The sequence below is a fragment of the Gadus chalcogrammus genome, chromosome 14 (genome assembly GCF_026213295.1).
Source record: "Gadus chalcogrammus isolate NIFS_2021 chromosome 14, NIFS_Gcha_1.0, whole genome shotgun sequence".
Taxonomy (NCBI): domain Eukaryota; kingdom Metazoa; phylum Chordata; class Actinopteri; order Gadiformes; family Gadidae; genus Gadus; species Gadus chalcogrammus.
In genome coordinates, this window is record NC_079425.1 from 2,769,077 (window position 1) to 2,784,484 (window position 15,408).

Here is a 15,408-nt window from a genome sequence, read left to right on the forward strand (position 1 = left end):
TCAGGATGAAAGGATATTGACCGCAGCAGTGCGTATGCTTAAGAATCCCTTTGCTATTGCGCTCTCAAGTCCTCCACTCTAGTGCAGAGAGTACTGGAAGAGTCCAACTGATAAGGAATTTCTCGAGCGCTTTCCACTCAATTTGTGTTAAACCAAATGCATCTTCCCGCCGCAGTTATTGTGGTCTCAATCCGTCTTTCCGTGTCGTTTCTGTTCAAATATGTTTGGAATGCCACATCTTCTCACAACGTACTGAAACGAGGCTGAACCTCATTCTCTCTGGGAGTCCGGGGGGGTAGAGAGAGAGAGGGAGAGAGAGAGAGAGAAGAGAGAGGGGGGGAGAGAGAGAACAACAACCAAGCATAACCAGGCACTGATTGACTCCTTCATGGAGCAGTTTTTTGTTCCCTGCACATCCTCCGACTGGTGGATTTGAATCACAGATGATCAGGGCTCTATTCATGGTGGATGAGGGGTAGGGGAGGGCAGAGTGGCGGGGCTGGGGGGGGGGGGGGGGGCTGCAGTCTTTCCCCTGCAGACCGTTGTTCGTTGGGGTACCGGTTTGGGCCCGACTTTGGGGGGGGCACAGCCTCGCGTGACGCAGACCTCTGCACCGCTGAATGCGATGCGGCGTCTGGTTGGTCGGGTGGGGGGGGGGGGGGGTTGGTTAGGTTGTTGATGTGCTGCGGCCCAGCTGTCAGCCTGCACGGAGGCTTTCAGGCAGCTGCACGCGGCGAGCGGAAGGGAGGGACACGGGCGTGAAGGAGTGAAGGGGTGAGGAGTGAAGGGGTGAGGAGTGAAGGGGTGAGGAGTGAAGGGGTGAGGAGTGAGGAGTGAAGGGGTGAAGGGGTGAGGAGTGAAGGAGTGAAGGGGTGAAGGGGTGAGGAGTGAAGGGGTGAGGGGTGAAGGGGTGAGGAGTGAAGGGGTGAGGAGTGAAGGGGTGAGGAGTGAAGGAGTGAAGGGGTGAGGAGTGAAGGGGTGAGGAGTGAAGGGTGAGGAGTGAAGGGGTGAGGAGTGAAGGGGTGAGGAGTGAAGGGGTGAGGAGTGAAGGGGTGAGGAGTGAAGGGGTGAGGAGTGAATGCGGGAGGAGGCATTACACGGCGGGATCGACCCGCTCGCCAAGGGCGCCTGCAGCACACCCCCCACCATCACAGGCCCCCCCCCCCACCATCAGAGGCCCCCCCCCCCCACCATCAGAGGCCCCCCCCCCCACCATCACAGCCCCCCCCCCCCCACCATCAGAGGCCCCCCCCCCACCATCAGATGCCCCCTATTGTCCCTTATCGCACTCTTTGTTTTTGCTTTTCGGCAAGCGCACACACACACGCACACACAACCGCATGCACACACCGAAGCGCATGCACACACACATTGCAAAACACACACACTTTACACAGACTACACACTGCGCACACACACACACACACACACTTCGGATTGTACACACACTACACACTGCACACACAAATGCCAAACAGCAGAGATAATACACATACCCACACAGAAGCCTAGCAGCAGAGATAATAGTGGTACAAACTGCGTTAACACACACTGTGCAGAACAACACAGGGCTGCCCCGACCCTCCAGGTAGTCTCCCGGGAGGTCCGCAGCCCAATTAATGTGGCGGCCTTTTGACACGGTGTCAGAGGGTGCGGCCACCCACTCTTCTTCTCCGGAGGCTGAGGTGTCATTGTGTGTTGTCTGCTGCCTTGTTACACACCACCCCCCCCCCCCCCTCCCAACCCCCTGTCTCTCTCTCTGCTCTAAACGCTCAGCTACGGGTAGGCGGGCCGAAACAGGAAATGGAGGCCGAATGCCACCGGGTAGAACGGATGTGAGCGTGGTTTTGGAGTCGACCTACCAGCCTGTGTGTCCTCCACCTTCCACCACCTCCGGCCCCCACTGCAGGGCAGGTTCCTGCTTGGGTTTGGGATGGAGGCGTGCGAGCTGTGGTGGGTTCGCTGCTGTAGGTGGGTTGGGGTTGAGGCCTTGTGGGTTATGGGATGTTTTTCCTTTTGTGGAGGGGGTTGGGGTTTCGTCTTTGTTTTCACTCGCTGGACCACCTCCTGGTTGAGCCCCATGGGAGCGTGTTCGGGGAGAGCTTGTAAACTTCTCTGAAGACAGGGCTCCATTTGGTGGTCTGCTACTCCTTCCTTTTGGCCTGGGACACACACACACACACACACACACACACACACACACACACACACACACACACACACACACACACACACACACACACACACACACACACACACACACACACACACACGAAAAAACACACACACACACTACAAATAGTTTGTGACGTAAATGTTTTGAAAGTCATAGAACAGAAGGGAACTTCTGCTTGTTGTCATGCAGACAAACATGAGTAACTGACAAAGCTCTGTAAAACTCTCTGTGTTCTCCCGATCAACCCAGCCTCGCTTGCTAAATAAACAAAAACCTGCAGTGTGAACCTCTGACAGGTTGGGAGACATTCACTCCTGTTGATTCGCTGGCGTGTGAAGAGCTACTTCCAGTAACTGACAGAGCTTTGTACGACAGCTCTAAACCCGCCAATCAAAACTGACACGCCCACGTGCACGCACACAAAAACCTGTACACACACACACACACACACACACACACACACACACACACACACACACACACCACACACACACACACACACACACACGAAAACACACTCACAGACACACACACACGAAAACACACTCACAGACACACACAAACGAAAACACACACACAAACGAAAACACACACACACACACTCAAACGAAAACACACACACACACACACACGAAAACACACACACACACACGAAACCACACACGAAAACACACACACACACACACACACGAAAACACACACACACAAACACGAAAAGAAACAGAAACACACACACACAAACACACACAGACACCCACAGACACACACACGAAAACACACACACACACGAAAACGCGCACACACACACACACACACTCAAACATACACACACGCACACGAAATACACACACGCACACGAAAACACACACACGAAAACACACACACACGAAAAGATACAGACCCACCCCAACAGAAAAACACACACACACGAAAACACACACGAAAACACACACACACACGAAAACACACACACACACACACACACACACACACACAAACATACACACACGCACACGAAAAACACACACACACACACACACACACACACACACACACACACACACACACACACACACACACACACACACACACACACACACACACACACACACAAAGGCCCAGGCCCATCGGTAGGGCCCTCATAACACCGGGGCCGGTGATCATTATCTGTTAGGACTAGTCTTCCCGGCCGTCATGGTGGTGCGTCTGAAAGCCCGGGGCCTCCACGGCTGGCTGCCCCGGCTTCTTTCTGTTCCCCTCCTTATTTATGCCTCTGCCTCCTCTCCCGTCTAACATGTGATAACCACCTGGTGAGCCCGAGTGGGCCCCTGGCCACCTCTTTGATTCCGCGGAATAACCTGCTCCATGAATGCGTCACTTTCAAGTCGGGAAGTGAAGTTTGTCCTTGTTGTTTCTCTCTCTCTGGGCTAATTATCGGGGCTTTGACTTTTTACCCTGTTGGTTTCAGATGGCGTGCATTACGACAGTTTACAAAGCCTTCCCTTTGATGGATCCATTATCCATTGTGCAATCTGCGTGCTATGCCCTTAGAGGACTGTGTAGCATTTAGGCCGACCTGCTTGCACATGTACGGTGGGTTCCTGTTAAATCCTATTGTACCGTTGCGCCCGAATCCAAAACACATCAATGCGTTCAAATTTGAAACAGCGCCGTAGACAAGTAATGAGGTGGTAGGACACCGGCAGCGTCTAGAAGAGTCCTCCAGAGAACATCTTGCCGCCAGTGTCTTCTTCTTCTCTGTTCCTTGGGGGCGGGTCTGGGGCTTTGTGTCTCTTCTGGGCCAGAGGAGACGTTTTTTAAAAAGAGCTTGTTTGGTAAATGCTGGGGCTGTGATGTGGCTTCAGCTTGACACACGCAGGCACACAAACAAACAAGCACACACATACGGCCAGACAGAGAGCTCTGGTTAGAGCACATCAAGACACACTCTCTGGAGGGGAGGACAGTGGGGGGGCGTGACACCGAAAACAGAAGGCAAGAAGAAAATTGGAAGGCGGGAGGGGGGGGGGGGGGGATATTGGAGAAAATGACTTGGATGGATCTGTTGCCTTTTTTTCCAATCTGTTAAAAAATCATTCTAGAACAAGGATGAGGAGTGAACTCGGGATAGTGAAAAGAGAAGAATGAGGGGAGAGAAAGAGAAGGGGTGCAAATGAAAAGAAAGGTCATTCATTTAGTGCAGTGGGAGGGCTCCGAAGGTTACACGTCCTTTTGGCCGGGCCTGGGCTAGCTGAGGGCTTTATGAGCAACGCAGAGACCCAACGCAGAGACACACACACGCACACACACACACACACACACACACACACACACACACACACACACACACACACACACACACACACACACACACACACACACACACACACACACACACACACACACACACCAGTAAGCTCTAACACGTTGTCCAAGCTTGAATCTTTAATTTTTGCAACTAATTAAAATAGTCTGAACAATTATAATAATAATAAGGTCACGATTCAACTGTGGTGTGGACGAGGTCACTGGAAGAGGCTCATGTCGTTGTGTCTTCAGCCTACTCTGCACCAATGCAACCACAGCAGACCCAACAAAAGCCCGTTTTATGTAGCAGTGTTAGTGTATGGTTGTTTTAATGGGTGCATCGGCCCAGTGGGGGGGGGCTCTGTGAGCATACATGTGAGGCTGAGCACAAGGGGTTAAACATATTATAGATACTGAGAATGTTCTTGTTTAGAAACACGCAAATGTGTAGGAGTGCATGTGAATGAGATCACAGATAAACACCAACACACACATGGCGAGCACTTTAAGAGCCGAAGTCCTCTCGTATCTTCACACGAATCCAAGTTTATATTACAGGAAAAAGATACAATGTCAAACTGTGTGTGTGTGTGTGTGTGTGTTCTGTAGCTTACAGCAGTGTACTATTTGCCGGTCTCAGAAGCTGAAGGCAGCAGTAAAGAGACGACGGCAGATGAATTACGCACCCTGTTTTGGCGTTGAGCCTGCATTTCGTCTGCTGTGCGGAGCGCACGGTACTTCTCGCCGTGCTCTGCATTTACCCAAACCAAACGGCAATTTGGGAAACTGATTGCCACGATTCTGCCGATCAATTTGGAATGCGTTAGACACCTGACACTAAACACAGGCCACGTGTCTGCCTGCTCCTAACTGTATAATAACCTTTAAGTTCTGTCATCCCGGTGGTTCCTGCAGTGGGCCCTTAAAGGTCACCGCTGTCTGTCCGTCTGTCCGGTGTTGTCGAGCCCGGCTGTGGGAACGGGAGACGTGTGGTGGGAAACGGAGCATAATGAGGAGTCTGCCATTGATTCTGTCTTGTGTGCCTCAGGGTCCCTCTGACCTCGGGTCGTCCTGATCTCCCGTCTCTTCGTCTTGATGCCTGTGTGCCGCGCTCACCTCTGTCTCTCTCTCTCTCTCCCCCTCCCTCTCTCTCTCTCCAGGGGCCAATGCCAGCGCCGAGTGCTCCTGCGGGAGGAACCATTTCACGTGCGCGGTCTCCGCCTTCGGAGAGTGCACGTGCATCCCGGCCCAGTGGCAGTGCGACGGAGACAACGACTGCGGGGACCACAGCGATGAGGACGGCTGCAGTAAGTCAACCCCCCCTCTCTCCTCTCTTTCATCTTATGACGCAGTCGTTCCCGTCTTTGGCTTCGGTTATTGTGCATCGTTTCATCCAGCTGTCTGCCTCTCCCAGTGACTCAGGCGCCGTCGCCTGCTCGTCGGCTCACTGTCATAAAACCATCATTTACCGTAACGACCCGCATTACGTCAGACACTTATTAATTATTCTGACGCATGCGATCCGACCAGCGTTCAACCAGCAGCAGAGTTTGTCCCGGTGTTCCTGCCCCGGTCTGTGCATGGTGGAGGCTGGATGAGGCAGGCCGTGTCGGTCTAGCCAGGGGGTGAGACGGGGCTTCTGTACCCAGTCCCTGGGTGCCGATATGTGGACCAGTGCCGTTGTGGTTGAGTGGCTGCTGCCCGGCGCCCTCGCGGGGCTCGTCCCCGGAGTGTCCCCCCCGTTGAAACGTAACCGCTGGTCAGAGTGGAAAACAGTGGTGCCGTACCGCCTCTCGTCAGTATCCAGGTGAAATGTTAAGGCACTTCTTACCCCACCACCGATAAGAGCCGGGACTCAGACCGGAGGCTAACATTAATGGCGCGGAGTATCTTACATTCACATTTAGGGCAAAGCGTCTTATAATTTGTACATTTGTCAGATGAAAGAGAAACAACAATATATCTCTGTCGGTACAGTAAGGATGTTCATAGAACCAACAATCGCTGGGTTAACCCATTCCCCGTAGACAACAAAGATGGCTAGAAGATGCTACACAATGCTAAGTACTATTTTAAGTGCAACTGTGTATCTGTGCCGTTGTTTCCCTTGTTTTTTTTTGCCAGTGCATGCTAGGCTAGCATGGGTGTATCTTCTGTCCATCTTTGTTTCCCTGGCGCGTCTAGTGCAGTTAAAAGGGTTTGAGAGGAGGGGGGAGGCTGAGCACTATTGATTCCTGTCCGATGGAACGCTGAGACGGTTTGATCGCGGCGCATCGACCGCCGAGCGGACACACTGCGAGCCTCTGCCTGATACCAGAGGGTGTCCGCCCGATCCATTAGTGCTGTCTAATCGATTCAGACATTACTTTACTCTTCGCTCCGGGGCCCAGGTGTCTCCTTGGACTCCTTCCAACCAGTCCTTCAATCACCAAGCGTATTTTTGGGAGGAGGAGGAGGAAGATTTGGGTCATCTTAAAGCGTCCCGGTATTGAGTCGTCTGTCTGTCGCTGTCTCCTCTTCTAATTAGTGCTGTCGTGTGTAGCCATAGATCCACCCCTCCCCCCCACCCCCAGGCTTGTCCCTCACCCCGCTCGAAGCCTCGTCTGCGGTCTGACATTTTGTGTCACAGCGCACACTAAACTTCTTTGTTTAATCTTCGTGAGTGCGGCTGGGCATGGACCTAGCCCTGACCACGATGGACATGAACCAACAGAGTCTGCAACCGCAGCTAAACTAACTACTGAAGCATTTGTTGAATTCTGGAGACGAGGGCTGTCCGACAAAGCGGTCGTTAGGATTGGTCGGTTGTTCCCGCTTTCTTTCTGTTGCTTCAGTGTGGAGTAGTTAGTTGAGATTTTCCGATACCATTTTTTCCTTCCCGATACCGATTCTGATTTCTGAAATTTTCTGATAGTCATGTGATGTTATCGGAGCGGTTCAGGGAATTTCCAATACTGGTCCCGGTATCGGAACAACTCGAGTGTCCCGTGCTCTTTCTGTTGCGTCACTGTAGAGCAGTGAGGTTGGCCCTTGGATTCGCCTTTTCTAAGAACTACCCTCCCGTACTCGGAGAGAGTAGAAGTGCCGAGCGATGGTGTGGGACACCTGACCTGGCTTCTATTATGCTGATTGAATCAAGCCCCGGTCGCATCGTAAAAAACCCGAGCCACAGCGCTTTACGCCTGTAATGACATTCTTTAACACACCGAGGAGTTGGATTTATTAAGGCTGTGTTTTTTATTAAATCTTTGAATATAGATGTCAGAGCTGGCTTCTGCGGAATAGCGGGAATGTTTGACAGGTGACAGGGTGCGATGTAGAGCACACGCATAGCTGCTTGCTCACACACAAACGCACATGCGCACGCACACATACTCAGACAAATTGAGGAATTTCTGCTGTCGTGCCATCAAGATTTGAGCGTGATGTGCTATGTGTCACCTCAGGGGGAAGGCTAATTCTTATCAAATTACCAATTGTCCAATTGTCAGAGTGAGCGATCCCACAAATACACCCCACAGGTGAGGCAGAGAGCCGAGAGGACAGACAGAGCGAGGTTTGTCTTCAGTCACAACATTAGAGTCAAAGTGGTCAGTTTCTGCCGATGAAGCATGTGGACCACAGATCTAATTAGGAAGTGGAACTCACTGCGGCGGGGCAGAAAGGTGTGTGTGTGTGTGTGTGTGTGTGTGTGTGTGTGTGTGTGTGTGTGTGTGTGTGTGTGTGTGTGTGTGTGTGTGTGTGTGTGTGTGTGTGTGTGTGTGTGTGTGTGTGTGTGTGTGCGCCTTTCTAGTTTCCCCAAGCCAGAAGAAGTTTCATGACAGCAGTGTGAGCTAAAGACAAAGCCAGCAGGGGTGTTGTGGGGTTGAGCCAGAAGCAGACCGACGAGAAGACCCGGGGAGAGAGCGGTAGCAGAGGACTAGAATATCCCTGAATGACGAGGGGTCACGTCTGTATTTATATGTCTAGGAGTAGCGGGTGGGTGTCAGGATCCCGGCCTATTAAAGGGGATGTGGGGGAGAAGATGGCAGCAGAGAGGGGACTGTGGTGGGGAGTTGGGGGCCCGGAGGAAATTGACTTAGCAGCCATCACGTCTGCCCTTAACCCACTCCCCCCACCGGCCCTCCCTCTCTCTCTTTCCACACACACACTCACTCACGCACCCACTCACACTAAAACACACACTCACACACACACACACACACACACACTATCAAACTAACACACACTCTCACACTAACACACACACACTCACACACAAACACACCCTCACACAAACACACTCTCTCTCTCACATAACACACAGACACACACACACACACACACACACACAAACACTAACACACACTCTCTCACATAACACACACACACACACACACACTCTCTCACTAACACACACACACACACACACACACACACACACACACACACACACACACACACACACACACACACACACACACACACACACACACACACGTACTTGGCGTCTGCTCATCTTTAAAGCCCACCACACGAGGGGAATGCGGTGGGTTGGGGAGAGGGGGAGGGCTCATGGACCCCACGCTGTGACCATAAATCTGCCCGTGCTAAAAGGCATTTAAATAGTTCACCTCTCCCTTTTCCTCTCCGTTTTTTTTCTCTCTCTTTCTTCCCTTTGTTCAGAACGAGTGTAATATCGTCTCCGGGTCAGACTCTGTATGTGTGGCTGTCTGAACTATGCGGTTTATTTTTGGTTCTTTTCACCGGCCTCTTTACCTCATCGCTGGCTGGCTGGGCGGCAGGGAGCCGCGCGGAGGAGCCCAGGTGGTGAGCACGCCCAGGGCATCCCGCTAATGACCGCTGATGAAGTTTAAATGGAGGGTGTAAATCACAGGAGCTTCCACAGAAATGACGAGCTTCACTTAATCTTGACGTTGACGCGTGCATGTGTACAACGCACGAGCGCACACACTTGCATACACGTACACACACGCACGCATGCATGCGCGCACGCGAGTGTTTTTGTTTTTCAGAATCTATGCGCATACGTATGACGTATGCGCATAGATTCTGAAAAACAAAAACACTCGCGCTCAAACCTTATCAGTAGTCAGTCAGTTAAGCATTGATTTTGAAAGCTATTGAATTCCGTAATGATCCATTCACCCGCTGCAGCTGGTTCCGATAGGAACGACAGAGGACCCTCAACTTACAGGGAGGTTTTTCTTAAGCGCTTCCCAGCAGGACAGGGGTTCTGATGGAGGAGTAAAAAGGGATGTATGCGTAAGGGGGGACGGGGATCGATGACGGCAAAAAAGCCCATTCTTCCTTGAAGGCTTTAAAAGCACGGTTATGTTTATTTTCCGCATCTTGGAATTCAAGGAGAAATATCTTGAATCGAGAATCAACATCGTCTTCAACCACCCTATGCTCTGCTACCATTGACTCCGTGACAGGAACCGCGGAGATAAAAGCAGCATGCATTAGCCGGCCGGGTAACAGCTGCTTGAAGAAGTTGAAGAGAGGAACATTCGATTATTGGTCTTGGTCTATCAAACGCGTAAAACACAAAACGCATACAACACAAACTGTACAACACAAACGCGTAAATCACAAACTGCTTGGCAGCTGTGAGGCCGAATCCGAGCAAATAAAGCATATTGTAGCCTGCTTTATGTCGGCTCCATCCATATTTAATGTATGGCCATGTTCATTCACCAACCACAGCCGAGTAGACCGCTGCTAGTAAATAGAAACAGACCAGGGAATCACAGGCAGGCTCGAGGCCCTGGCGGCCTGGGCAGGCAGAACAGTTCAATATTTGATGGTATTTCTGGGCTGTTTACTGCCTTCTTCTTTCCTTCTCCTGCCTGCAAAACTCGCTGTCCCTCTACTTATTTCTGGGGCTCATTTAAAAATCAGCAACACCAACGCTTTAGACATAGACACACTGACACACAATGACATACTCTGACAGATACACACACACTCACACTGACACACACTCTGACACACACACTCCCCCCCCCCCCCCCCCCCCCCCCCCCCCCCCGCTGAGATGTAAAGCTGAGGCTGTGAAACAGTAAACACTTTGGGGCTGACTGAAGTGTGTTGGGGGGTGTTTTTGTGGATTGAAGTTGGGGGGTGTAGAAGTGGCAGTTGTAGGGCAGTCGGGGGGAGAGAGAGGGGGCTGGGGTTATAATATCTAGATCCCCGGGGCTGAAGAAATATGTCGTGAGGTTTGCTTTTCTTGAGAGATCTCAGTCTCCCCCCACCCAGCCCCCTACTGTGATGTGTGGGCACTTAAGAAGCAGACCCACCCTATCCATACCTTATTTACCCAAACTTTACACACACACACACACACACACACACACACACACACACACACACACACACACACACACACACACACACACACACACACACACACACACACACACACACACACACACACACACACCGAGAGAGAGATTAGTAACACCACATGACAGTCGCCACAAAAAAGTGAGAAAGTATCCCCCCCCCCCCACTTATTTTCCTTTGGATCTTCTGGTGTCAGCAGCGCCGCCCAATCAGAGAGATGGCCGGGGTTTAGCTGACCAGCGTGAGTCTGGAGGAGATTTAAACCTCCCGAACTCCAAAGACGAACATGAGGTGATCGCTGTCTCTCTTTCACCCAATATCTCTCTGTCTCTGTCTCTCTCTCTCTCTCTCTCTCTGTCTATGTCTCTCTGTGTCTCTGTGTCTCTCTCTCTCTCTCTCTCTAATGCGCCTCTGTCTCTCTGTATGTCTCTCCGTCCTTCTCCTGGCGTGCTTTGTGCCTGGCTCCTTTGTGTTGTTTGTCTTCAAAGGCATTAGCATAATCCTCCTCACCTCTCTCTCACTCTCGCTCTCGCTATCTTTCTCTTTATTTCTTTATTTTGGTCCTTTATCTATGTCTCTGTCTATCTCTACACACTCCTCCATATTGATGTTCTCCTCTTGTTCGCCCTTTCTTCTGCTAAATATTTACAAGACTCGGCTCAATAAATGACTCAAGGACACTTGTTGGGTCAGGGAGAGGCTAGTTAAGGGGCTGATGGAGGGGCCCCGAATCAACACAGGGAAAAGAGTGTGTGTGTGTGTGTGTGTGTGTGTGTGTGTGTGTGTGTGTGTGTGTGTGTGTGTGTGTGTGTGTGTGTGTGTGTGTGTGTGTGTGTGTGTGTGTGTGTGTGTGTGTAAACATGCCTCCCATCCATCCTTTGACCACTGCGTTCCTTCCCCTGATGGAGACGTTTCCTTGAATTTGCCAATTCTTGTGTTTATTCACACAGCATGGACGGAATAAATTCGTCTTCAGGTGTGTGGGGGTGTGTTTGTGTGGGAAATGTTTTGCTCCAGGACAAGGCCTGTCTCGATCCTTTCTCACACTCACATACAGTGGCAAGACTTATTATCTTTTGTGTGTGTGTGTTTGTCCCCATGCCAAAGCACTGCTTGGTCGAGTTTTTCTCCCTTCCTACACCGGTGTGATCAAATCGGGGCTCAGAACTCATGCTCAGGGTGAGAGAATACGTCCCAGCCGCAGCTGAGTCACCGCCGGGCTTGGGAAGCAGAAGGCTAGCCTCTTATTAGCCCATCAGATAAGATATTCCCATCAGACCCGGCGACCGCCGCTACCTATGAGTAGCGGCGACCGCCGCTACTCATGGGACCACATCTGTTCCTATCCTATCTCCTCCATCAGACCAAGCCACAGAGTCTACCCCCCTCTGCCGCTCATCATCCTCGCCATCTCTCCGTCCATCTGTCCGTCCAGCGCCCGGCCGTCTTTGTGCGCTGTTATGGAGCAGCGGTGCGGAGGCGTTGGACGTATCGGACACCGCAACACTCAGACTCGAGTCAGCGACGCTGTTAAATGGACTAAACGGAAGGCGTTTATACTGCGCTTTTCTACCCAGTGGCCACTCAAAGGGCTTTAGAATACTGCCTCACGTTCACCCGTTCATGCTCACATTCACACACCGTCGGCGGTGTCGGCCACGCAGGGCGACAGCCGGCTCGTCGGGAGCAGTCGTGGGTGAGGGGGTCTCGCTCGGGGACACCTCGACACTACTCCTGGCTGATCCCCCGGCTGGGAGGAGGCGGGGATCGAACTAGCAACCCTCCGTCCAACCCGCTCTACCTCCTGAGACGCATACTAAGTACATACTTAAGGCGTCGCCAAGGCTCCTCAAAGGAAGGCTTGACGCATTTTTTTTTTGGGGACACGTAATAAAAAAAATCACGCATAAAGTAACAAAAAACGGAGACATAGACACACCCGTACGATGTGATCCAATGTGAACCGGACTCAATTACCGAGGTCGGTATGTGCGTGTTTGTGGAGAGGAGAGGGATCAGATAGGACTGACGCCTGTGGGAACTGCCGCTGGTATGCCAGTGGGACTTTGTGGTGGTAGGAGCGCTGGGAACAGCTGGGCGTGGGTCGGTTCTCGCCCTGGGAAGACCTGGCTGTTGCTCTGTAATCTGGGACGTTTGGGGAACTTCTCCGTCCAAGAGATTAAAGGAAAAGATGTGTCACTGTCAGTTTTGAAATATATCATTTTTGTAGTGTACAATGGATGAAATCTATTAGGAATACATATTTGCAAGTATGTAATATATGTGTGTGTGTTTGTGGTTTTGTGTGTTCGTGTGGGTGTCCGAGACCTTTTTGTGCGCAAACATTGTTTGTTTGCAAGCGTTGTGCAAACATTGGTTGTTTGCATATTTGCACGTTATCTACTGTTCGATACAAATGTCCACTCCACAGGGTCAACCCTGAGTTTGTTTGTGATCGAGAGGAAGAGATGAGAACAAACTCATCTTCAGTGTTTCAAAGCAGCATTCCATACGTTTGACATATATTCACATCAAGGCCCGCATAAGCGCTCCATTGAAACGTGCAACGTCAAACGTGATCGCAAACCACTGATGTTTACCAGCGCCGGGCTGGCGTCGTATAAAACGGTAGTTCACCCGAAACATGTGAATAATAGATCTGTCTGCGTGCCGCGGTGATCTCATGGCTCATGTTCAGTTTATCGCCGCAGCTTTAGTCCCTGACACAAACCCGTCTCTTCGTACCTCCGCTCTGTCTGAGTGTCGGAGAGCTTCAACGTTCGGGTCGGACGCTCGGAGAGAGGGTTCACCGAGGGGTGAGTGGACGGTGAGGGGAAGGATGAAACCCGAGAGCCGTTGAGTGTCTGTTTCTGTCTGCTGTCTGTCTTGCCGTTGCTCAATAATTTAATTTCGGTTTCCAGACGTAAATGGGTCAGTGGGGCTTCAGTCACCTTGGTGGGTTGGGCTGCTGATACACACACACACGGAGACAGACACACACACACACACATACACACACACACACACACACACGGAGACAGACAGACACACACACACACACACACACACACACACGGAGACAGACAGACACACACACACACAGAGACAGACACACACACACACACACACACACATGGAGACAGACAGACACACACACACACACACACACACACACACACACACACACACACACACACACACACACACACACACACACACACACACACACACACACACACACACAGAGACAGACACGCACACACACACACACACACAGAGACAGAGACAGAGACAGACACACACACACACACACACACACACGGAGACAGACACACACACACACACACACACACACACACACACGGAGACAGACACACACACACACACACACACACGGAGACAGACAGACACACACACACGGACAGAAACACACAAATACATAAGGACAGACAGACAGACGGACAGACACACCGATAATTACACACACACACACACACACACACACACACACACACACACACACACACACACACACACACACACACACACACACAGAGACACACACACGCACACAAGACTCTCGAGTCTTGCTGGTAAACTCCATGAGTCACATAATCAAATCACATTTTCATAATGCCTACGTTGCGCTTTCAATATTTAATCTCAGATTCCATATTGAGGGATGGATGTGTGTGTTTGTAAATATGTGGCTTCCACTGCAATGGGTTCCATGTGTTCATCCCCGCCTTTGCTCTTTCTCTCTCTCTCTCTCTCTCTCTCTCTCTCTCTCTCTCTCTCTCTCTCTCTCTCTCTCTCTCTCTCTCTTCTCCCCTCATCTCTCTTCTTTTGGCGGCCGGTAATTAAATGAGTGCTGTCTGTGGACGACAAAGGGGGGCAGTCATCCAGGCCTGGTGCTGTCGGCTGTGGGCTGGACAGAGGATGTGGGGTTAGGGCAGACGGGGCCCTATGGAGAGGTCCGCTGAGGGGGCAGTTAGCTGCTGCTGCTGTAGCTGCTGCTGCTGCTGCTGCTGCTGCTGCTGCTGTTGTTGTGGTCAGAGGGAAGTGGTCGAGTCTGTGGTGGGAAATGAAAGCCATTCTCATGGATTGTTGTTGTACTCACTGCACTGTAGTGGCTTTGAATCGTCTTGTGTGCCTTTTGACCTATGACCTATTCAGATAAGCTACTAATGTGTGTGTGTGTGTGTGTTTCAGTGTGTGTTTCTGTTCAGTGTGTGGGTTTCTGTTCAGTGTGTGGGTTTCTGTTCAATGTGTGCTCTCTCACTCAGCTAAATTAAATCAAATGCACAGCCTTGCTATAACAAGAATCCAGTGTTTTACTCTCACAAGACATTTTCCATGACGGATCCAAGTGTCGGTTGAGTGAAATAATTATTTTCTGTGTGATTTTCAAAGAAGAGGGATTAAAGGATTGTGTGCTGCCACCTCCATGGCTTATTTAACTTCTCCTACGCAGTAAAACGTGGTGTTTAAACTGTCCTATAAAGTGTTTTTATATGAATAAACACAATGACTGCAGACCTCATTCCTCCCTCGTTTCTTCTCGCTCTCTCTCTCTC

The 15,408-nt window shown here is 51.1% G+C and overlaps 1 protein-coding gene across 2 annotated transcripts in view; it reads left to right on the top strand.

Moving 5' to 3' along the window:
• lrp4 (low density lipoprotein receptor-related protein 4) overlaps positions 1-15,408 on the top strand; it is an 80,311-nt gene that overhangs the window by 28,646 nt on the left and 36,257 nt on the right. For both annotated transcript variants that reach the window (XM_056607620.1, XM_056607621.1), the window contains exon 2: positions 5,644-5,790. In XM_056607620.1, coding sequence (XP_056463595.1) covers positions 5,644-5,790 — 147 coding nt within the window. The remainder of the gene's footprint in view (positions 1-5,643; positions 5,791-15,408) is intronic.